The 24,917-nt window shown below is 45.8% G+C and overlaps 1 protein-coding gene across 1 annotated transcript in view; it reads right to left on the bottom strand.

The window, feature by feature from the left end:
* Positions 1-756: 756 nt before the first annotated feature.
* The window catches only part of ERICH6B (glutamate rich 6B), a 71,083-nt gene continuing 46,922 nt past the window's right edge, over positions 757-24,917 (bottom strand). Inside the window, exons 10-13 of the mRNA XM_036300288.1 lie at positions 11,809-11,894; positions 11,501-11,653; positions 3,339-3,564; positions 757-994 (exon numbers count right to left, since the gene is read on the bottom strand). Coding sequence (XP_036156181.1) covers positions 791-994; positions 3,339-3,564; positions 11,501-11,653; positions 11,809-11,894 — 669 coding nt within the window. The 3' untranslated portion in view covers positions 757-790. The remainder of the gene's footprint in view (positions 995-3,338; positions 3,565-11,500; positions 11,654-11,808; positions 11,895-24,917) is intronic.

Raw genomic sequence — 24,917 nt, forward strand, 5'->3', positions numbered from 1 at the left:
CACGTGAACTGAGGTGCATAGAAAATGTCTTCAGAACAAGATGAGTGTCGCAGAGATGAGGATGAATGTCCTCCTGGCTTCTAGCAGCCTTCCATGCTCCTGTCCTTTCTGAGAGCCATTGCATCTCCCATCCAGATCATTCGCTTCCTGTTTTGCTTTACCTACTCCAGTTGGTAGCTATTACCAGGGCCCCAGCTATTGGAGGGGGGGTTAGTGTTGGTCCTTTTGGGCTTAGTTGGCTCCTGGTTTGGGGGACCCCCTGCGGGAGGCTGTGGTTTGCTGTCTGGGTTTCCCTCTGCCCTGTTGGGGGTGGGAGAGGAGGTGTTTGAGATGAGTTCAGGCTTAGTGAGAGCTACTATTTCTAGACCCATTTCATAGACGAGGAAACTGAGGCGTAAAGCTACTTGCCACACAGCCAACACTTGGCAGAGCTAGCCTTCGAGACGGTCTATGTCCTGAGTCAACCAGGTGCAGGAAGGTCGCAGTGACCAGTGGGAGCAAGCAGGACAGCTGTGGACTGTCCTGCCCCTGAGACAGCCTGCCTCTAACGCTGTCGGGCCAGGGCCGGCTCCTGGGTCCTTTCTGTCCCCCGCCGCGGAATCTGTCAGAACCCCAAAGGCTTTTCCTGTCAAACCAAGCTACCGTGACAGGCCCCACATTACAAAACAACTCTCGAGAGACAAAAACGAGACTTTGGGGTTTTCCTTGGTGCTCCTGACCATAAGCTTCCAGGGACGTCCAGCAGGTGCTGGCAAGCCCGGGGCAGTGTGGCGACGGCGCTCGTCGGGACCTAAAACTTCTTCCTTTTCCGACTGCTGTTCCGCAGCAAGTTCGTGGCGCTCTCTATGAAGTTTTCCAAATCACGCATGGTCAGGAAATGCAGGATCCTACTCATTTTGCCCAGAAGGACCTGAATCTTCCGAGCCGTTGAACCAAAGTCCACCTCCAGGATTGCTTTCATCTTCATTTCTTTCAGCCTCTCCGGGTTGATGAACTGTGGGAATTCACGGAAGGCTAGGTGAGGGTAAATGCTACCCAGACCCCCCCCCCCCCCCGCCCCAATCCCCCAGGATCAGACCCCTGTGGCCAGGACCGAGTCTTCCCTGAGAACACCACTCTCCAGGGCAAATCTCCGCTCCCAGCCCAACCACCAGCAACCTTTCTGCTGCTTCCCAAGGACACGTGCTGGGCCTGTGCCTGTGGCCACCCCCCAGCCTGAACCCAAGCCAAAGGGTGCCAGCTCCTGAGACCTGGTGTGGGCTGCCATCCAAAGGCTGTGCCCCCCTGAGGACATCCGCTTTTCCCCATGGATCCCCTCCCACGGAGGCCCTGCCACAGTTGGGAGACTGTCCGAAGTGTCTGCCGAGAGCCGCACTCCCACTGCGGGCTCGCTGGAGTGTGTCTGGGTTTTGCTGGGATGAGGCACTGCCCAGTGAGGCCACCTCTACTGCAATTCGGCCTTGGTTTGTAGCAACAGAAGGCCGAGCAAAGGGCCTCCCAGAAGAATGCTAAAGAAAACCAAGATGTTCTATTTCTAAGAAGTATCCAACTTATGAAATGTTTTCACACAAAGCGTCTTATTGAAGCCGTACAACGTCACTGTCACTTTATAAACGACAACAGTCTCAGAAGGAGCAAGAGGCCTGCCTGTGTCACACGGGAAGCGGAGGGGCTGGCGTGTTCTCAGGACGCCCTGCTGCCTGGCCTGGGAGGACCCTGCCAATGAGTCACATCTGTGCTGATTCATTTCCTTTGGCCTCCTGCCGCCTTCCACTGGCACAGGACTCTGACCATGTCAGCCATTCACCTGCCCTTTGGGGCATTGGTTTCCTTTGCTGACCCTCCCTCAGTGGAACCCCAGGTCCTCGTGCCCTCTCCATTCTAGCTGCTCCCTCCTAGCTCATCTCCATGTGCAGGGGCAAATGGAAAACTCAGGGAGACCATAAGTATGCATCATCTCTTTACTGAGGTGGCTGCTCTGGGGGCCCAGGTAGGTGAGAAGGTTGGGACTTCATTCTTTAGCTTGTAAACCAGCAGCCTTCCTAGGCAAGGGGACCAGGCTGACCAGCTGTCTGGATCTGCATGAACGGTCCCGGCTTTAGCTCTCGAAGTCTCCTGTCCTGGAAAAAGCCTCCGTCCTGGGCAAACTGGGGTGGTGGTCACCCTAACCTGCCACATTCTCTCCTCTCCTTTCAAATATTAGTTACACAGCTTAATTGTGCTTGAGTCTGCTTCTTCCCTTCCATCAGCCTGCTTCTCCGCCTGGCCCACTTCCCACAAGACATGTCCTTCTGTCTCCCCAGGCAGTCATGCTGTCAGCGGCCTGGAATGGCTCTCTGGTGGGTCTGTAAACAGAGCCCTCTGTGGAGTGGGTGGGCGGCGGGGGCGGGGGAGCTGGAGCAGGAACAGGATCTTGTGTGTGTCTCAGGGGGCAGTTAGGGAGATAGACTGGGCAGGGGCCGTGCGGATGTAGAGGTTCAGATCCCAGCAGCTCCAGGCCTCTGAGTTTTCCCAGTTCCCCGCCTTCACTCTGGTGGTCAGGAAGGGTCTCAATAGCCTGCCTCTTGCCCTGTCACAGTGAGAACGCTAGGGTCCAGACTCTCCCCTCGTAGTGGGCAGAGCAGTGGCCCCCAAAAGACATGGCCAGTAACCTGTGAAAGTAACCGTATTTGGAAATAGGATCTTTGCCGATGTAATCAAGTTAAGGACCGTGGATGAGGCCTTGGGGTGGGCCCTAACTCCAATGTCTGGTGTCCTTATAAGAGAAAGGAGAGGGAGGTTGATGTGCAGAGAGACGTGGAGGAGCGGCCACGTGAAGACAGACGCAGAGACTGGAGTGAGGCTGACACAGGCCAAGGAATGCCGGGAACCAAGAAGCTGGGAGAGACAAGGAAGGATTCTCCCTCAGAGCCTTTGGAGGTAGACACCTCGATTTTAACCTTCTAGCCTCCAGAACTGTGAGAAAATAAACTTCTGTTGATTTAAACCCCACAGCTTGTGGTCATTTGTTATAGCAGCCGAGGAAACTAACTCTCCTTTGGACTTCCTGCCTGGACTGGGCAGAGGCCTTGAACTTCCAGGCAGTCATTTCTTTGGAAATGAGCATGTGTGAGAAGGAGAGTAGGGCTGGGGACACACATTTCCCCTTTGTTTCTGGCCCTGCCAGATGACAGGGTTGTAGTGAGTGTCAGACCAGATGAGGCATGTTGATATCGTGGCCTTGTTTTCCTATGGGTTGGAGTCATGCAGAACATGGCCCGGGGCCCATGGCACGACCAGTAAGAGCCAGCCGAGGCCTGCGTGCAGGTGGGCAGAGGTGTGGGGACCTGAAACCTTACCTTGTACTTAGTGCCCAGGTTTAAGGAAATGCGGTTTGTTTGGTGGATGAAGCGGAAGATGATCTCATTTTGGCTCTTGACTTGTACCTTGATATACTGGTTGATGTTTAAGGAGATAGACCGGACAGGGGGCGCGTGGACGTGCAGGTTCAGGTTCCACCAGTTCCAGGCCTTCTGGGATTTGTCTTTGTCAAAGTAGTAGCCCAGGTTTTGGCTCAGGCTCAACCTAGATTGAGAAGTCCCATCAGGCAGCTGGGCACTTGGCCATGGGGCGAGGGGGCGATGCAGGCCTGCTCCCTCCCTCTCTCCCCCCCTTTCTTGCTTCAACCTTTGCCCACAAACAGCCCACAGGCTCCCATGGGTCTTGGCAGGTGGGAGAAGTTCCACCTAGGAGGGCAAGCCCAAGACGAGGTGCAGCCCTTCAGCCTCCCGTGCAGACTCTAGGCTTGTCTTGTGCCTGCGCCCCCCACTCCCACGCACTCCTTTCAGTCCCAGGGGCTGTGTGCTCTTTTCCTCCTCAGGGCTTTGCCATGCTGTTTCCTCTGCGTGGAACCGCCCTCCCACCCTGCTTGGCACAGCTGGCTCCTGCATAAGCATCATTTTCTCAGAGGCCCTTCCTGACCAGCCCCTCTGGCTCCCTATGTCACTCTCCATCTTTTGCTCCTTGCTGGTTTCCTCCATATAATTTACTAATACATATAGTTGGTTCTTGTTATTTGTGTATGTGTTAGGTTCTGTAAAGTCGCCTTGAACACTTAGTGAATACTGAGCCCGTTGTTCCAGGAGAACTGTGTATCTATCTCTCGTGAAGGTAATCTTCAATCCTCAAAGCAACCCATCCTTGTGGAGTCCACCTGGCCCCAGAGCTGGGGCTTCTGAGCCACTGAGCCCTGCCTCCTGTGTCCGTCCTCCGGGAGGCAGCACCTCACGCAGCCTCCGCGGGGAACGTGCGCATCAGAGGACTCAGATGTGTCACTGCTCTCCCCGTGTTTGTGATTCTGTCTACGTGAAACACACACACACACTCCCCCACAAGCAATGAGTCCAGTGCTCACTACTCAGTGTTCACGGAGACTTCATAGAACAGAACCATCCTGAATAATGAGAACACCTGCACTTGTCTGTCGTCTGTGTTTTCTTTACTAAAATGTAAATGTAAAATGTGGTCCTGCAGGGCAAGGTCCACGTCCGTTTGGTTCCCCAATGAGTTCCTGCCCCAGCACTGTGCCTGGGACTCACGCAAATAGGTGTTGGATGAGTGAGGGTGCATGCGCTTCTCCCTCACCAGCCCAGGCCCTCTTGTCGATGAGCCATCCTTTCTTGGCATTTGAAGCCGACCGTATCCCTCTTCCCCGGCTTCTGCTTTTGGACTCCCACCACGGCTGTCCCTGGAATCTGTGCTGTTGGAGCAGCAACTTCTCTGAATGCAGAGGGCAGAGGATCTGAGAACTGGGGAAGCAGAGGAGGTGGGTGTGGGGCAGCCAGGGTCACTCAGACGCCTGCCAGGTTTCCTCCGGGCTGTCTGGTGGCCTCACAGGTCAGCTCAGAGCAGGAGGCCGGCTAAGGGCAGTCTTGTTCACCTCCAACAGGAGAACTCCTTGTCATTCCCAATCTAAGATTCTCCTGTTGCTTCCCATTTCCCAGCAAACAAAGTGCAAAAGTCCTAAGTCTCTCACCTTCGGGCCCTGCCTGGCCTACCTCGTTTCTCTTTAAGTAGACAAGAGGCTGTTTGCACGTGAGGAGTTAAAAATCTGGGCTCTGGAGTCAGAATCTCCAAGTTTAAAGCCTAGATCTGCCACTAGGGCTAGTTACTCCCAATGCCTCAATTTCAACTGCAGATGATACTACTACTTCACTCAGAGGGTTGCTGGGAGGATTAAGTGCCTGTACATAGCAATAACTCGGTCATAATTAGAATATCCTTATTACCATCGATGGAAAAAAGGGTAGAGAGGGACTTTTCTTCCACCCTGTGGGGAGCAGATCCTGCTAGCTCTACCCTGTGATGGCCCCTATCACAGCTCTCTCACAAGGCCTTCCCAGGGGTCAGGGGTCTGTCCCTGCCCTGGGCACCCAGCTCTGGGCTGAGGCTTCCTCAGGAAAATGGGTCTAGAACCCCCAGATATCTAAATCTGGAGGTTCCTCCTAGGGGGTGTAAAGACCCCAAGCTGTGGAGTGTGTAGACCCACCCACCAGGAACCCTGAGTTCAGGCAGGTCTGGGCCCTTTGCTGTGGGGGACCCTGAAGCCTGGCAGGAGGTCCGGTCTGAGATTCCTCAAGTCCAGGGCCTGGAGGTTGTGGGCGATGCTGGGGTTTAGTTTCCAAACACCGGCAAACTACAACTATGCCATCACCTTTCCTGAGGAGACGGAAATAAAAAACGACCAAAGAAATATTCAGTCCTTAAACAGCTTAGCACTAAATCCCTTCCAGCGCCTGGGGTGCAATGGAGGAGCTTGGCACACACTGAGGGTGAGGGGGTGGGGCTGGGACCTGGGGAGCAGCTGTGGCCATTTCTAGCAATGATTAGGCTTGGATGGCCCCGGTTGAGCAGCTTTGTGTTCCCAAATGACTCGGCGGGTCTTTGCCACAAAATCGATCTCCCTGTGACAAAGGGACTGCAGTTCTAACGATGGATTCTCTCAGGGACCTTTCCTCACAGGATAGAATTTTCCTTTGGTGCTGCTGCCCCTAGGGAGGGAAGCAGCTTGGGACGGGGAGCCCATTCTGCCCTGTGCAATGACTTTTTGGGGGGATGGGTGTGTGTGTGGGATACACAGAGACAGTTCCTCTCTCATCCAAGTCTCTGAGGCCTGAAATGCTGCTGCTTCACTTTGGTTGAAGCCAAACTAGAGCATGACTCAGATAACATGCATTTGCCCTCAGGGGAGGCAGGACAGAAATGTTGGGCAACTGCAGACAGCTGAGTGAGGAGGGGCTGCTGGGGGGAGACGAGAGGCCCACCAGGCCTGTGTGCAGAGGGGCCAGGACCTGCTGAGGGGACCCCTTCCCTTTCCTTATTGGCCTGCTCCTTCAGCACCAAAATGGAAGGACAAGAAAAATGACTGATACTATGGGGGTGTGTGCTCGGCTGTGGGGGCAGCTGGAGAGCAAGGAGGGAAAGGCAGGGGCTGCCTTTCGGTGGACAGAGGGGCCAGCCCAGGGTGGGTAAGAGTGGAAGCCTTTTGCAGAGGTTCACGAGGCCCACTCCGAACCTAACGAGCAGTTTTCAATGTGGGGCAGCCTCTCTTTTCTCCAGTGACAAGGAGCTCAGCATTAGAAGTGGAAGCTGCCAGTGTATCTCCCCTCTTGAGAACCATGAATGGTGAAGTGGTTAGCAGTTTCAGAAAAAAAAACTTCAAGACTAGAAGACAGCAAGGCCCACAGAGAGAGATGGGAGATGGAAGTTCGGGGTCCCTGAATCCAGAAATGGCTCCGAGGCTAGTGCCTGAGGCCTGGAAGCAAGGCCTGGAAGCAATTTCTCTGGGGGAGAGAAATTGAGCCACTAGTCACTGCTGTCCCACAGACGGGACATTGGGCTCATTCCCTTGTGAGGTTGAGTTTTTCCTGGGGTCCCAACAAAGGTCTTGTGTCAGCACAATGGCTTGGCTATCCACTGTTGTTGATTTTGATGAGGAGATGGAAGTATTTCCTTCGGGGTCTCCTGTCTTTGTCTTACGGTCTTTAGAGGGGCGTCACGCCTGATAGATGAGGTAGCTGCTGCCAGCTTATGGGCCTTGGCTGATTTCTGAAGGCTAGTGGAGGCATGCTGGCCTGGGCCCCACACCCTGGAGACCTGCACAACCTCCTGGGAATCTCTTACAGAGTGCAGGTCTCCAGCCCTACCCAGACTGACAGAATCTGAATCCGAGCACCATCCTTCCCCCTGGGTTTTGATGGGCTGAGATTCAGGGATAAGATGTAGTTTCTTGGATTTGAAGATGGTGGTGTAGGTAAATGCCTGTACTCACTGCCTCCCACAACCACATCAAAATTACAACTAAAATACAGAACAACCATCATCCAGAACTTTTGGAAAGCTGGCTGAATGGAAGTCCTACAACTAGAGAGGTAAAGAAGAAAGCACACTGAGACCAGTAGGAGGTGCAGAGGTGTGGAATGGGCTGGTCCGGCACCCATGTGGGCCACTTTTTTAATTGGGAGGGAGATTGTCTCTGCAGAGGCCGCCTGGAGGGGCAATGGGTCCCAGCCCCAGAGCACACCCCCAGCCCAGGGTTCCTTCCAAAACTGGTAAAAGAAGTTCCTATGGGCAGTAAGAACTACAGGCTGTATAAACCAGTGTGGATTGGAGCTCAGTGACAGGGAGGCTGCTGGAGACCCATCTGTTCCTCTTAAAAGGCTGGCAGTATGAACTAAGCTTGCAAGGTCCTGCTTTATTTTCTGCTCCAGCACCAGGGAGAGACTCGGGGGAACACAATCACATATGAGGAGGAACTGATTGTCCAGCATCAGGGTAGGGATTCAGGGGCAGCTTTCTCCCAGACAGAGGTGCTCACAGGGATCATTGTTTCTATGCTGGGACCACCACAGTCACAGGGCTGACTGGAAGCCATTTCTGTTTGCTATGCCCTGGTGATTCTCTAAGACCCTGCCTCATCCAATTTACAACCCCTCCCAAGCTGGGTGCAGTGGCTGTTGCATATGTCCTTGCTCAGTCTAAAATCTCTCAAACAAGCTGCAGCTGGGTCAGGGAGCCCCAAACCTATCAATAAAAAGCCCAAGACTGGGCACCAGCACCAGCCTGCCTTGCTTCATAGTTGGGCCTCATCTGGGTACTTCCAAACCCGATTCAAAGAGGAGGAATCTGCAGATCTCTCTGTAGCTCCTCCTGGGTGGCCCCAGGCAGTGGCTGACTTTGCACTTCCCTGGAGACTCAAGAGCCAGTGCACCCAGTGGGCAGTGTCAGACCATACCAGATTACAACTCTACACATCCATAAACAACACACACAAGGGGCAGACTAAGTGAACACCAAAGCCCCACTGAAGCAAGTCCTGCTCCATAAGGGTGTCTCCTGCACAGCAGTTCTTCCACTGTAGTCGCAGCTGTCCCTCACAGCCAATTGTCCTGGAGTGACACCAACAGCAATTAAGTCTCAACTGCAACAAGACTGTGCTCACAGCCCACAAAAGGGTGCACCTAGAGCTCCCAGCTCAGGTGACTGAGAAGGCTGAACCACAGAACACCTACTACACAAGGCCACTCTACCAATGCAAGGAGACATAGCACCTCTATCCAATACATAGAAAAAAACACAGGGAAGCAGCTAAAATCTGGAGACAAAGAAACATGTCACAAATGAAAGAAATGGAAGAAAGCAAAGTACTAGGTGTAGAGTTCAAAACAATGGTTATAAGGTTACTCAAGAATCTTCTAGAAACTCCAAAAAAAATGGAAAAGGATGAGTCATAAATTAAGCATACACTGACTGAAATAAAGAATAACATGCAGGTGCATATAAGCATAACCAATGGACATAAGACACTGGGGGATAGAGGAGGCTAGGGGACTGTCTAGGGCGGGGGGGAAAAATGGACACATATGCAATACCTTTTGTAATACTTTAAGCAATAAAAAAAAATAATATGCAGGGATTCAACAGAAGAGTAGAGGATTCTGAGAATCAAATCAATGATTTGAAATATGAGGAAGTAAAAAACTCCCAACCAGAAGAGCAAAAAGGAAAAAGAATCCAAAAGTATGAAGATAGTGTAAGGAGCCTCTGGGACAACTTCAAGCATACCAACATTCGCATTATGGGGGTGCCAGAAGGAGAGAGAGAGCAAGATATTAAAAACTTATTTGAAGGAATAATGACAGAAAACTTCCCGTATATGGTGGAAGAAATAGACTTACAAGTCCAGGAAGTACAGAGAACTCCAAACAAGAGGAACCCAAAGAGGCCCACACCAAGATACATCATAATTAAAATGCCAAGGGCTAAAGACAAAGAGAGAATCTTAAAAGCAGCAAGAGAAAAGCAGTTAGTTACCTACAATGGAATGCTCATCTGACTGTCAGCTGATTTCTCAACAGAAACTATGCAGACCAGAAGGGAGTGGCAAGAAATATTCAAATATTCAAAGTGATGACTAGCAAAGACTACAACCAAGATTACCCAGCAAAGCAATAATTTAGAATTGAAGATCAGATAAAGAGCTTCACAGATAAGAAAAAGCTAAAGGAGTTCATCACCACCAAACCAGTATTCTATGAAGCATTGAAGGGTATTCTTTAAGAAGAGGAGGAAGGAGAAAAAGATAAAAAAATATGAACAACAAAATGGCCATAAATACATACCTATCAACAACTGAATCTAAAAATCAAAATAAATGAATAAGAAATCTAGTGAACAGAATAAACTGGTGAATAAAATAGAATCAGAAGCATGGAAATGGAACAGACTGATGATTCTCAGAGGGAAAGGGGGGTGAGGGAGGTGGGAAGAGATTAAACAAAGATCTTATATGAATATATGCATTACCTATGGACACAGACAATGGGGTGGTGAAGGCCTGGGGCAGTGGGGGAACTGGGTGGAGGGGAGCAATGGGAGGAAAAAGAGGGACATCTGTGATAATATCAACAATAAAGATAAAAATAATTTAAAAAAAGATGTAGGTTCTCTTGCAAACCTTATTTGATAATTTTAAAAAATGCTTAATTTCAGGCTGAGTCAAAATGCCATAAAATTTCTTGCCTATAATTTTATGTATGGCTTAGGGCAAGTGACTTATTAGCTTCTCTGAAGCTCAGTTTTCTCATCAAGAAAATGAAAGTAGACTCCCCCAAAGTCTATTTTGTCCCTAAAAATAAGTGTCATTAGAGAGAAGAGGCCCACCTATATGCAGCCAGATGCCATTTGGGATAATTTAACCAAGCTTCTTGCCCCCACTACTTGGTGCTTCTTGTATCTAGTACCTTCTTCCACCTTTCAGATATCATTTTTATACTAAGGGACCTTCAGGGAGGGCAGACACCTCTGAGAACAAAGTAGACAGCTAATGTCGAAAAAACCCGTACAGAGAAAATATTCTTAAAAACCAAGGCTTGGAATATGAAAATCCTTGTGTCTTTTTTTTTTTTTTGGCTGTGGGCGGGGCGGCGGGGGGGTGGGGGGGCAGAATTAATAAGAAAAAAGTTAATATCAATAAGAAAGAAAGTGTAAGCTCTAGCTGGTTTGGCTTAGTAGATAGAGCATCAAGTTGTGGACTGAAGGGTGCTGGGTTCAATTCCAGTCAAGGGCACCTACCTTGGTTGCAGGTTCCTGAGCCCTGGTTGGGTGCATACAGGAGGCAATCAATCAATGTCTCTCTCTCACATCAATGTTTCTTTCTGTCTCTCCCTCTCCCTTCCATTTTCTCTCTCTCTCTAAAAAAAAAAAAAAAAAAAAGAAAGAAAAATCTCTTTGGACAAAGATTAACAAAATAACAACAACAACAAAAAGAAAGAAAGAAAATATAACACTGATCCAAGATAATATGCACTTCCCACTACATGTCCACTTAGAACACAGCAGGAACAGGAAACCTGAAAAGATAGTCTGTACCCCAAAGAGATGGGCAAAAATTTTGAAGTGACTAAACCACCTTGAATTGGTAAGGTGAAGTTTTCCACCATTACCAGAAAGGGAACTTAAGAACTAAGTTCAGTTACAATGAAATATTTAGAAGTTATATTTTTGAATATAATACATGGGTTTCCAGAGCGCTCACCGCACCCTCCTCTCTGAGGCTCCCAGAGTAGAGGGGTCCTGGGTCTTTCAAAGTTAATTCTCATGAGGTTTGACTCTTAAGGGGAGTAAAGGAGATGAAGCAATAGAAGTGGTTGCCCCAAGTCTGTGACTGCTGTTTCACTCATGGGGAAAAGCATTGGTGGGACAAGGACAATATGCCTTGTCTGAGGTCAGGGACCTGTATTACTGGTCCATAGTGGTACCCATCTCCCCATTCCAACATGTGTGAGTCCAATGAATGAATTCACAAGCAAAAGTAAGAGGGAGGGAGGGAGGGAGGGAGGGAAAGAATGAGAGCGGGAGAAAGAGAGAGAGAGACAGAGACAGAGAGAAATGAGTGAGTCAAGCCTTAACCACACTGCTTCTTCATGCGGATAAGTGTTTGGAACTCATGACCTAAGCTTACCAGATTTCTCTGTATTCATCATAGATGGTGGCATGGCCAGTGTTGTTGATAAGGGCTCGAACACACCCTTCTTTACTGTCTTCCAAAATGATATATGTGAACTGGCTCTCTTGCGTACAGAAGGAGAGCACAGCCAGGTTTCCCGATGGGTAACTGGAAGATGGTTAAGGCACAAGCAGTCCCTTGGGATCCCCTTGCAGCGCCCTGCAGAGAGTGCAGGCCTTGGTAAAACCATGTCCCAGCCCAAATCCTAGACTTTTTAGGTGCCATATATGTCAATATAGGTGTCCTTGTGCTCCAGTGGATACTGTATCTGGCCTGATTGATCAGAAAAGAGAATTCGGAAGATATTCTCATTGGGGTAGAGAATTACTTTTACAACATCTTCAAACACCTGGAAAGAAAAAACAAGCCTGTGAAAAGTGTTCAGGGGTTGATTGTCCCAATTTAGAGTACAGGGTTGTCACTAGAGTGCTTGGGACCTATCCGACCCATCACTACTGGGTCTATCATTGCCATCAACCTGCTAGGTAATCTGTACGGGAACTCTCTCAGGGCCTCAGATTACTTGTCCATATGATGAGGAGGCTGAAAGGGATCACTCTGTGTGCATGTGTGTGTATGTGTGTGTGTGTGTGGGGGGGTGGGGGGTGGGGGGAAGTTCAGCCGCACATGCAGATTTTAAACTATCATTTCAATCACTGCAATAGTTATTGGTTGTTTGTTTCCTAGGGCTGCCATAACAAAGAACTATAATCTGGGCAGTTTGAATCTACAGAAATGTATTCTCTCACAGCTGTGGAGATCAGAAGCCTGAAATCAAGGTGTCAGCAGGGTTGGTTCCTCCTGCCGGCTCTGAGGAAGAATTTGTTCCATGCCGCACTCCAGGCTTCTGGTGATGGCTAGATCCCTTTTTTTCTTGACTTGTACTGCATCGCTCAAATCTCTGCCTCCACCTTCATGTGGCCTTCTCCCCGTGTCTCTGTGTCTTCACGTGGCTGTTTTCTTGTGAGGACACCAGTCATATTGGAGTAGGGGCCCACCCTACTCCTATATGACCTCATCTTAAGTAATTACATCCTCAAAGACCAATTTTCCAAATAAGGTCATACTCTGAGGCACTGGGAGTTAGGGGTTAAACATATCTTTTTTGGGGGGAATATTCAGGGTTTTCTTTTTTTTTTTTTAATGTATATTTTATTGATTTTTTACAGAGAGGAAGGGAGAGGGATAGAGAGCCAGAAACATCGATGAGAGAGAAACATCAATTAGCTGCCTCCTGTACACCCCCTACTGGGGATGTGCCCGCAACCAAGGTACATGCCCTTGACTGGAATCGAACCCGGGACCCTTCAGTCCCCAGGACGATGCTCTATCCACTGAGCCAAACCGATCAGGGCTTATTTTTTTCTTGAATCTGAGTGAATTATACTTTTCTGGGTAATTGTTCATTTTATGTAAATTTTAAAATGTATTATTTTTTTCGATTTTTCCCTTTTTTTAAAAAATATATTTTTATTGATTAAGATATTACATATGTGTCCTTGTCCCCACGTTACCCTCTACCCCCCCCCCCCGCTCATGCCCCCCCCCCCCCCCCGTTGTCCGTGTCCATTGGTTAGGCCTATATGCCTGCATGTAAGTCCTTTGGTTGATCTTTCCCCCTTACCCCCACCCTCCTCTCCCCTCCCTCCAAAGCCCGACAGTCCAATCAATGCCTCTCCGTCTCTGGATCAGTCCTTGTTCATCAGTTTATGTTGTTCATTATATTCCACAAATGAGTGAGATCATGTGGTATTTATCCGCTTTCCAGTTCCACCCATGCTGTGGCAAATGGTAAGAGTTCCTTTTTCTTCTTCCTCTTCTTAAAGAATACCTTTCAGCATTTCATATAATGCTGGTTTGGTGGTGATGAACTCCTTTAGCTTTTTCTTATCCATGAAGCTCTTTCTCTGACCTTCTATTCTGAATGATAGCTTTGCTGGATAAAGTAATCTTGGTTGCAGGTTCATGCTATTCATCACTTTGAATATTTCTTGCCACTCCCTTCTGGTCTGCATGGTTTCTGTTGAGACATCAGCTGACAGTCGTATGGGTACTCCCTTGTAGGTAACTGACTGTCTTTCTCTTGCTGCTTTTAAAATTCTCTCTTTGTCTTTTGCTCTTGGCATTTTAATTATGATGTGTCTTGGTGTGGTCCTCTTTGGATTCTTTTTGTTTGGGGTTCTCTGCGCTTCCTGGACTTGGAAGTCTATTTCTTTCACCAGGTGGGGGAAGTTTTCTGTCATTATTTCTTCAAATAGGTTTTCAATATCTTGCCCTCTCTCTTCTTCTGGTACCCCTATAATTCTGATGTTGGTACGCTTGAAGTTGTCCCAGAGGCTCCTTACACTATCTTCATATTTTTGGAATCTCTTTTCTTTTTTCTTTTTCAGTTGGGTACTTTTTGTTTCTTTGTATTTCAAATCTTTGACTTGATTTTTGGGATCCTCTTGTCTGCTGTTGGATCTCTGTAAATTATTCTTTATTTCAGTCAGTGTATGCTTAATTTCTAGTTGGTCCTTTTTCATGTCCTCCATGGTCTCACTATACTTATTGAGGGACTCATTAAATTTATCGGTGGTTTCCATAAAATTCTTGAAAAACCTTATAAACGTGGCCTTGAACTCTATATCCAGTTGTTTGCTTTCCTCCATTTCTGCCATTTGTGACCTGTTTCTTTGTCTCCTCATTTTGGCTGCTTCCCTGTGTTGATAGAGTGGCTTTGTGTGCTAGGTGTCCTGTAGGGCCCAGTGGCTCAGCCTCCCCAGTTACCTGAGGTGGACACTCTTGGTGCACCCCCTCGTGGGCTTTGTGCACAGTCTTGTTGTAGCTATGCCTTGGTTGTTGTAGGATCATTGGGAGGAATTGACCTCCAGGGCAATTGGCAGCGAGAATCAGCTGTGTCTGCAGTGGGAGAACTTCTGTGCTGGAGACACACTTCTGGGGCAAGACTTGCTTCAGTGGGGCTTTGGTGCTCACTGAGACTGCACCCTGAGTGTGTCCCTTATGGATATGAGGAGTTGTGATCTGGATGGTTCCCCTCTGACCACTGGGTACACTGGCTCTTGGATCTAAGGAGGTGCTAATTTAGCCTCTGCCTGAGGCTACCCAGCAGGAACTACGAAGAGAACTGCAGATTCCCCTTCCTTTTTTTTGGAGTTTGGAAGTGCCCTGATGATGCTCAGCTGTGTAGCAATGCAAGCCACTGTGGGGCCTTGGGCCTTCTCTTGGAAGCTCTGGGTCTATCTGGCCCGGCTGCGGTTAGGTAATTACAGGTTGCAAATGGCCGGGGCATTCATATGCAAAAGCCTGTGCCGCAGCCTGGGCGGGGTGGGGTCTCGAGAAATCAAAGGGCGGAGAAAGCAGCTATGGTGGAGCCTCAGCCCTGCCCTAAGGATTCGCGAGTCCCAGTGTCCCGGCAATGGCTGCAAGCACCTCTGAGGGAAAGCCGGTCTCAAGCTCGCCCGCTGCCAGACAGTCCAGTATCTCCCCGTATGAGTCCTGGGTCCCCAGAGACTTCCCGGAACCGGATTTCAGAGCCGTCGGGAGCTTGTGTCTCCTTCCAGATTCAAAAAGACAGCCGCGTCCTCAGGTGCCAGACCCTTTCCGCGCGCGAGCCCCCGTACCTCTGCACTCCACCTCCGCAGCTCCTCCCGCTCGCAGTGTGCTTTTCTTTCCTTCTAGTTGTAGAATTTACACTCAGCGAGCCCTCCTGTAGCTCTGGATGGTGTCCACCTTGTGTTTTTGATGCATTTATCGATTGTTGTGGGAAGCAGCAATTTCCCGGTGTTTATCTATGCCGCCATCTTAGTTTCTCCGATTTTTCCCTTTTTAAAAAAATCTTTATTGTTCAGATTATACAGTTGTTCCTCTATCCCCCCCCCCATAGCTCCCCTCCATCCGGTTCGAACCCCACCCTCTGCCCTTACTCCCCCCCCCCCCACTATCCTCATCCATAGGTGCACGATTTTTGTCCAGTCTCTTCCCGCACCCCCCACCCCTTTCCCCGCTTAGAATAGTCAGTTCATTCCCTTTCTATGCCCCTGATTCTATTACTTTCACCAGTTTATTCTGTTCATCAGATTATTTATTCATTTGATTTTTAGATTCACTGGTTGATAGATGTGTATTTGTTGTTCATAATTTGTATCTTTACCTTTTTCTTCTTCCTCTTCTTAAGGATACCTTTCAGCATTTCATATAATACTGGTTTGGTGGTGGTGAACTCCTTTAGCTTTTTCTTATCTGTGAAGCTCTTTATCTGACCTTCAATTCTGAATGATAGCTTTGCTGGGTAAAGTAATCTTGGTTGTAGGTTCTTGCTATTCATCACTTTGAATATTTCTTGCCACTCCCTTCTGGTCTGCATAGTTTCTGTTGAGACATCAGCTGACAGTCGTATGGGTACTCCCTTATAGGTAACTGACTTTTTTTCTCTTGCTGCTTTTAAGATTCTCTCTTTGTCTTTTGCTCTTGGCATTTTAATTATGATGTGTCTTGGTGTGGTCCTCTTTGGATTCCTTTTGTTTGGGGTTCTCTGAGCTTCCTGGACTTGTAAGTCTCTTTCTTTCACCAGGTAGGGGAAGTTTTCTGTCATTATTTCTTCAAATAGGTTTTCAATATCTTGCTCTCTCTCTTCTTCTGGCACCCCCACAATTTGGATGTTGGTATGCTCAAAGCTGTCCCAGAGGCTCCTTACACCATCATCATATTTTTGGATTCTGTTTTTTGCTTCTTCGTGTTTCAAATCTTTGACTTGATTCTTGTGATCCTCTAGTCTGCTGTTGGGAGTCTGTATAATATTCTTTATTTCAGTCAGTGTGTGCTTAATTTCTAGTTGGTCCTTTTTCATAACCTCGAGGGTCTCACTAGATTTCTTGAGGGTCTCACTCAATTTATTGGCGGCTTCTAGAAAATTCTTGAAAAACCTTAAAAGTGTGGTTTTGAACTCTATATCCTGTAGTTTGCTTTCCTCCATTTCTGTCATTTGTGACCTGTTTCTTTGTCTCCGCATTTTGGCTGCTTCCCTGTGTTGATAGAGTGGCTTTCTGTGCTAGGTGTCCTATAGGGCCCAGTGGCTCAGCCTCCCCAATTACCTGAGGTGGACACTCTTGGTGCACCCCCTCGTGGGCTTTGTGCACAGTCTTGTTGTAGCTATGCCTTGGTTGTTGTAGGTATCACTGGGAGGAATTGACCTCCAGGCCAATTGGCTGTGAGAATCAGCTGTGTCTGCAGTGGGAGAACTTCTGTGCTGGAGACACCCTTTTGGGGCAAGACTTGCTTCAATGGGGCTTTGGTGCTCACTGAGTCTGCCCCCTGAATGTGTCCCTTATGGATCTGAGGAGTTGTAATCTGGATGGTCCCACTCTGACCACTGGGTACACTGGCACTTGGATCTAAGGAGGTGCTAATCTAGCCTCTGACTGAGGCTACCCAGCAGGAGCTATGGAGAGATCTGCAGATTCCTCTTCTTTGGGGTTTGAAGGTGCCCAGATGAGGCCCAGCTGTGAAGCAATGCAAGCTGCTGTGAGGCCTTGGGCCTTCTTTTGGAAGTTCTGGGTCTCTCTGACCCAGCTGAAGTTTGTTAGGTAATTTTCAGATTGCAAAGGGCCAGGCCTTTCATATGCAAAAGCCTCTGCTCACAGCTTGGGTGGGGCGGGGTCTCAGGGGATCAACAGGGTGGAGCAAGCAGCTCTGGCTGCTCCTCAGTCCTACCCTAAGAGTGTCCCGGTAATCGCTGCAAGCACCTCTGAGAGAAAGCTGCCTTCCAGTTCCAACCGATGCCAGACAGTCCAGTTTCTCCTGTATGAGTCTGGGTCCCCAGAGACTCACCCAGAACTGGAGTTCCAAGCAGTCGGGGGCTCATGACTCCCTCCCGATTCAAAAAGACAGCTGTGTCCTCAGTTGCCAGCCCTTTCTATGTGCGCCTCTGTACCTCGGCACTTTCCTTCTGCACCTCCTCTGAGTCTCAGTGTGCTTTTATCTTTCCTTCTAGTTGTAGAATTTCCACTCAGCCAGCCTTCCTGTGGTTCTGGATGATGCCCATTTTGTCTTTTAGTTGTATTTTTGAAGTAGTTGTGCGAGGCAGCAATTTCCGGTGTTTACCTATGCCGCCATCTTGATTTCTCAAATGTATTATTATAAACATTTTTCATATACTGTTATACTGTTTTAAAAAACTTCTACTGCCTCTGTAGTTATGTCCTTGTCTTCATTCTTTATATTATTAATATCTTTTCTCTCTCTCTTTTTTTTTTCAGATCAACCTTGACCTAACATTTGCCCATTTTACTAGTCTGTTCAGAGAACGAGCTTTTAGTTTGTGTATTTTATTAATTCTTTTGTTTCTGTGGTATCAATTTCTGCTCTTATCATGATTATTTGTATGCATCTACTTTCTGTGGGTTTTCTATATTACTTTATTTAATTTTTCTAATTCCTTGAATTGAATGTTGAACTCATTGGTTTTCATTTTTCTTCTTCTCTGTCTTCTTCTTCCTCCTCTTTCTTTAATATAAACATTTAAAGCTATAATGTTTCTCTCAAAATACAGTTTTAGCTGTTTCACACGAGTATAGATACCTCCAATTCCATTCTAGATATTTTCAAATTACCAATATGATTTCTTCCTTAACACAAAAGTTATTGCCCAGCGGGTGTGGATCAATGGTTGAGTGTTGATCCTAGAACCAAGAGGTTATTGCACCGGTTTGACTCCTAGTCAAAGCACAACTTGCATGTTGTGGCCTTGATCTCAAGAAGGAGGCATCCAGGGGAGGCAATTGATCAATGTTTCTCTCTCATTGATATTTCTATCTCTCTCTCCCTATCTCTTCCTCCCTCTCTAAAATCAATAAAAACACATTTTAAAAATGTTATTTACAAATGTGTTTTAAAATTTACAACATACCAGTTGCTTTTGGTTATGTTATTATTATCACTAATTGAAATGCATTGGGGTAAGAGGCATAGGCTATATATCAAGTATTTAGTGTTTGCTGGGGTTTGCTTTGTGGCTTAGTGTGTGATCAATCATTGTAGCTATTTCATGTCTGCTTGAAAAAGATGCATGCCCTCCAATTGTTTCATGTTCCTGGATTATCAGAACACATTGGTCACCTGATCTTTCCCCTCCCTTTCCCATCATACACCCCCACCTCAACCACACTCGTTCACACTCTCACTCTTCTGCTTTTTTGGGTTTTCTCTATTTCTGGTATTATTTCCCTTACTTTGTTACACACGCTACTCTGTGTTTAAAGGAACGCTTTTTACATTTTCTCTAAATTTCCCAGGTGTTTGGAGCCAGATTTTAGGTCATCTAGCCTTCCACATTACTTTAACTAGAAGCCAAATCAGTGATCTTCAAAAGATTTAAAAGAGTTTAAAAGAGTTGAAAAATCCTTTATTCAGGAAAGCTTGCAGCAGGATTACTGATAGCTCTAACAGGTTGTCTAGGGCCAGTCACAGACAATGTCTGACATTAGCCTGCACCAGAGTCCCTCCAAAGAGGCTCAGAACCAGTACACCCAGTGGCCAGTTTCAGAGAATAACAGAGTAGGATCCAATAAGCTTCATAAGCAGCATATCCACAGGGAGATCTCAGGAGGCACCAAAACCTGCTGAGGCAAATTCTGCTTTGTGTGAAAAGCACCTGCACAGAAACTTGCATGCTGTGTTGGGGGTTGAGCCTCATTGTCAGCCAGCCTGAGGGTCAAGTCCTTGCACAAATGAGCCAATAGCAATCAAGACTCAATGACAACAGGAAGGCCCACATATGTGCATAAGGAACTTTCTTTGAGCACGCAGCTCAGGTGATCAGGGAGACTGTGCCATTGGGTCCCACAGGTCACCTACTATATAAGGCCACCCTATCAAGACTGGGAGTTGTAGAAAATCTACCTAATACATAGGAAAAAAACTACAAAGAGGTAGTAAAAAAAAAAAAACAGGCCCGAAGTGAAAGAACAAGAGAATTCTCCAGAAGAGCTAAATGAGTGGAGGTAAGCAATATGTCAGATATAGAGTTCAGAGTAATGATCATAAGGATGCTCAACAGCATGGAAAAGGACATAGAAAGCATAAAAAAGACCAGTCAGAAATGAAGAATGCCATATGTGAAATAAAGAATACCCTGAAAGGAATAAACAGTAGGCTCAATGAAGCAGAGAATTGAATCAGCAATTTAGACAAGCTAGAAATAAACACCCAATCAGAGCAGAAAAAAAAAAGAATTTAAAAAAAATGAGGATAGTTTAAGGAACTTTTAAGACAATATGATGCATAATAAAATCCATGTCATAGGGGTTCCAGAAGAAGAAGAGAGAGCAAAAAATCGAGAATGTATTGAAGAAATAGTGATTTATTACCTACAAAGGAGCTCCCCTAAGACTGTCAGCTGATTTCTCAACAGAAACTTTCAGGCCAGAAGGGATTGACATGAAATATTCAAGGACCTACAACCAAGTCTATTTTACCCAGAAAAGCTGTCATTTACAATTGAAGGAGAAATAGCTTTACAGACAAGGAAAAGCTAAAGGAGTTTGTAACCACTAAACCAGTATAGAATAACAAGAAATGTTAAAGGGCTTACTCTAAGAAGAAGAAGTAAGAGGAGGAAGAAGAGGAGGAGGAAGAGGAGCAGGAGGAGAAAAAGAAAAAAATAGGAATATATCTAAAATAAGAAAATAACATTAAAAACACACCTATCAATAATCATATATTATTTTTTAAATAATACATAATGATAAAGAGAGCAACCCAACAAGAGGACATAACCCTTCTAATCTTTTATGCACCCAACATAGGAGCACCTAAATATGTAAAGCAAATTTAAAGAAAAAAGATATATTTTTATTGATTTCAGAGAGGAAGGGAGAGGGAGAGAGAGATAGAAACATCAATGATGAGAGAGAATCAATAATGAGAGAGAATCATTGATTGGCTGCCTCCTGCACGCCCCTTACAGGAGAATCAACTCACGCATATGACCTGCCTGGGAATGAACCATGACCTCATAGTTCATAGGCAAATCATTGATTGGCTGCCTGATAACCAAGGATGTAAAGTGGAGACCACATAGAGACTGGGAGGAAGTGTGGATGTGCGAGAGGGCTGGCCAGGCTCCCACAGACAGCAGTTGAATTTCTGGAGGGATATCTCAGCTGTGTGTGTGGGTGGGAGGGTGGTTCCCCACTAAAAACTCTGGTCAAACCCCAAACTAGGTTCCCAGTCCAGAACACCAGAACGGAGAAAGGTGCCCACATAATATCTGGCTGTGAAAAGCAGCAGGTTTTCTGTCTGGCAGAGAGAGATGGCTAGAAATGCAAACACCCTCTTAACGGGCCAATGCACAAAATTTCGTGTGTAGCCACTCACTTTGGGCTCCAGCAGAGGGAGGGCAGAGTGGACTAGAGCTGTGTGAGGAGAATCTAGGGTAGAGGGCTCTGGGGATAGAACCTGGAGAGCAGAAACTGTGCTGAGTTGTTCCCCGATACTGCACAGGACACCTTTCTCAGGCCGACTATTACCACCCAGGCAGCTTTTGCCTAGGACAGTGATGGCGAACCTATGACACGCATGTCAGAGGTGACACACGGACTCATTTTTTTGGTTGATTTTTCTTTGTTAAATGGCATTTAAATATATAAAATAAATATCAAAAATATGTCTTTGTTTTACTATGGTTGCAAATATCAAAAAATTTCTATATGTGACACAGCACCAGAGTTAAGTTAGGGTTTTTCAAAATGCTGACACGCCGAGCTCAAAAGGTTCGCCATCACTGGTCTAGGGGGTGGGGGAAGCATCGCCCCACCCTGTTTGGAAAACCTCTTGCCCCATCCTGTGGAGTTTATGCCTCACTGTGGCATGTACCTGAGGCTTATTAAGAGACTAGGAATAACAATCAGGCTGCAGACAGAGGTGGACCTCTGGGTGCTTTGAGTCTTTACCTGATCTGTTTCTGGTCACAGGGCTGAGAAAAGCCCCATGGTGTGCATCCTGGTCCTGTCCAAACAACCAACCCCAGCAGAGGGAGCCACAAGCTGCAGGCTGCTGATAGCTCCAAACACAGAACTCAGGGCCAGTCACAATGTCTGATCTTATCCTCCACCAGAGACCCTCCCAAAAGACTGGGAGTCATGGCAGATCTACCGAACATATAGAAACAAACCCAAACAGGCAGCCAAAATGGGAGCCAGAGAACAAGCCCCAAATGAAAGAACAAGAGAATTCTCCAGAAGAAGAGAGAAATGAAATGGAGATAAGCAATTTATCAGATATAGCAATTATGAAAAAAGACCAGTCAGAAATGAAGAATGACATAGCAGAAATAAAGAATACATTGGAAGGAACAAACAGTAAACTACTGGAAGCCAAGGATTAGATCAGTGAATTAGAAGACAGGGTAGAAAAAAATCATTCCGAGAACCAAGATGAAAAAAAAAAAAACTAATAAAAAACAGGAGGACAGTTTAAGGGACTTGTGGGACAACATGAAATGTAATAATATCCATGTCATAGGCAGGCCAGAAAATAAAGAAAGTGAGCAAAGGAGTAAGTGGATGCTAACTGACACTCTCCCAGGACCAAGCTGGAATTACAACTAAAATATAAAAAAAATCCTGGATAATCAACTGAATTTGTTGGAAGAAATAATGGCAGAAAATGTCCCTAACCTGGCGAAGGAAAAAGTCACACAAGTTCAGGAGGCACAGAGAGTCCCAAGCAAGAAGAAACCAAAGAGGCCCATTCCACGCATCATAATTAAAGTGCCAAAAATTAAAGACAAAGAGAGAATCTTAAAGGCAGCAAAAGAAAAACAGGCTCCCATAAAGCTCTCAGATGATTTTTCATCAGAAATTCTACAGGCCAGAAGGGAATGGCATGAAGTATTCAAGGTAATGGACAGCAAGGTTCTGAACCCAAGGCTACTTTATCTAGCAAGGCTATCATTCAAAATAAATGGTGAAATAAAGAGCTTCCCAGGTAAAATAAGGATAAAAGAGTTTATAACTACCAAACCAGCATTATAAGCAATGTTAAAGGGACTGCTGTACTACTAATAAGAGATATATATATATATATATATATATATATATATATAGATATATAGAGAGAGAGAGAGAGAGAGAGAGAGAGAGAGAAATATAGGCAAAAAGAATTAAGGTGGAAATAAATAAGTACCTATCAATATTAACCTTAAATGTAAATGGTTTGAATGCTCCAATCAAAAGACATAGGGTCACTTAATGGATAAAAAAAAAAGACCAAAATATATGCTATCTACAAGAAACCAAAAGACTCACACAGGATGAGAGTGAAGGGATAGGAAAAAAGTTTCTATGCAAATGGAAAAGAAAAAAGCTGGGGTAGCAATATTCATATCTGACAAAATAGATTTCATTTTTTAAAAATATATTTTATTGATTTTTTACAGAGAGGAAGGGAGAGGGATAGAGAGTTAGAAACATCTATCAGCTGCCTCCTGCACACCCCCTACTGGAGATGAGCCTGCAACCAAGGTACATGCCCTTGACTGGAATCGAACCTGGGACCCTTGAGTCCACAGGCCGATGCTCTATCCACTGAGCCAAACCAGTTTGGGCCTGACAAAATAGATTTTAAAATGAAGGCCATAAAAAGAGACAAGAAAAAGATTGATCCAACAAGAGGATATAACCCTGGTAAACATATATGCACCCAATATAGGAGTACCTAAATATATAAAAAAAACTTCTGGAGGGCTTTAAGGGAGAGATCAACAGCAATACAGTCATAGTAGGGAACTTTAACATACCACTGACATCACTGGATAGATCTTCCAGACAAAAAAATCAACTATGAAACAGAGACCTTAAAAGACATACTAGATCAGATGGATTTAACTGATATTTACAGAACATTTCACCCTAAAGCTGCAGAATATACATTATTCTCAAGTGCACATGGAACTTCTCAAAGATAGACTACATGTTAAGACACAAAATAAGTCTCTACAAGTTTAAGAGGATTGAAATCATACTAAGCCTCTTTTCGAATCACAATGGCATGAAACTAGAAATCAACCACACTAAAAACACTCGAAACATTCAAATACATGGAGGTTAAATAGCATGTTACTAGACAATGAATGGGTTACCAATGAGATTGAAAAAGAAATAAAAAAAAACTTCCTGGAAACAAATGAAAATGAATATACAACAACCCTAAATCTATGGGATACAGTAAAAGCAGTCCTGAGAAGGAAGTTCATAGCACCACAGGCCTATTTCAAAAAATAAGAAAAATTATTAATAAACTATTTAACCCTATAACTTAAAGATTTAGAAAGAATAATAAGCCCTGGTGGGTTTGGCTCAGTGGATAGAGCATCGGCCTGTGGACTCAAGGGTCCCAGGTTCGATTCCAGTCAAGGGCATGTACCTTGGTTGCAGGCACATCCCCAGTTGGGGGTGTGCAGGAGGCAGCTGATTGATGTTTCTCTCTCATCGATGTTTCTAACTCTCTAGCCCTCTCTTTTCCTCTCTGTAAAAAAATCAATAAAATATTTTTTTTTTTAAAAAGAAAGAACAATAAGCCCAGAGTAAGTAGAAGGAAGGAAATAATAAGAATTAGAGCAGAAATAAATGATATAGAGACTAAAAAACAATACAAAATATCAATGAAACCAAGAGCTTGTTCTTTGAAAAGATAAACAAGATTGATGAACCCCTAGCCAGATTCATCAAGAAACAAAGAGAGAGGACCCAAATAAACAAAATCAGAAATGAAAGAGGTAAAGTAATAATTGACACCACAGAAATACAAAGGATTGTAAGAAAATACTATGAACAGTTATATGCCCACAATGTGGATGAAATGGAAATATTCCTAGAAAAATATAATCTTCCAAAATGGAACAGGGAAGAATCAGAAAACAGGCTAATAATAACTGATGAAATTGAAGCAGCAATAAAAAACTCCAAACAACAAAAAAAAAGCTATAGTCTGGATGGTTTCACTGGGGAGTTTTGTAAACCTTCAAAGAAGAACTGTGGAAAGCAGTATAGAGATACCTCAAAAAATTAAAAACGGAACTGCCTTATGAATCAGAAATTTCACTTCTGGGAATTTATCCAAAGAAACCTGAAACACTAATTTGAAAGAATAGATGTACCTCTATGTTCATTGCAGTGCTATTTATAATAGCCAAGATTTGGATGCAGCCCAAGTGTCCAACAGTAGATGACTGGGTAAAACAGCTATAGGACATTTACCGCACACAATGGAACACTACTTGGGCATATAAAGGAAGAAAATTTTACTCTTTGTGACAGCATTGATGGACCTGGAGAACATCATGCTAAGTGAAATAAGCCAATCAGAGAAGGAC

Source organism: Myotis myotis, unplaced genomic scaffold (genome assembly GCF_014108235.1).
Source record: "Myotis myotis isolate mMyoMyo1 unplaced genomic scaffold, mMyoMyo1.p scaffold_m19_p_3, whole genome shotgun sequence".
Classification (NCBI taxonomy): domain Eukaryota; kingdom Metazoa; phylum Chordata; class Mammalia; order Chiroptera; family Vespertilionidae; genus Myotis; species Myotis myotis.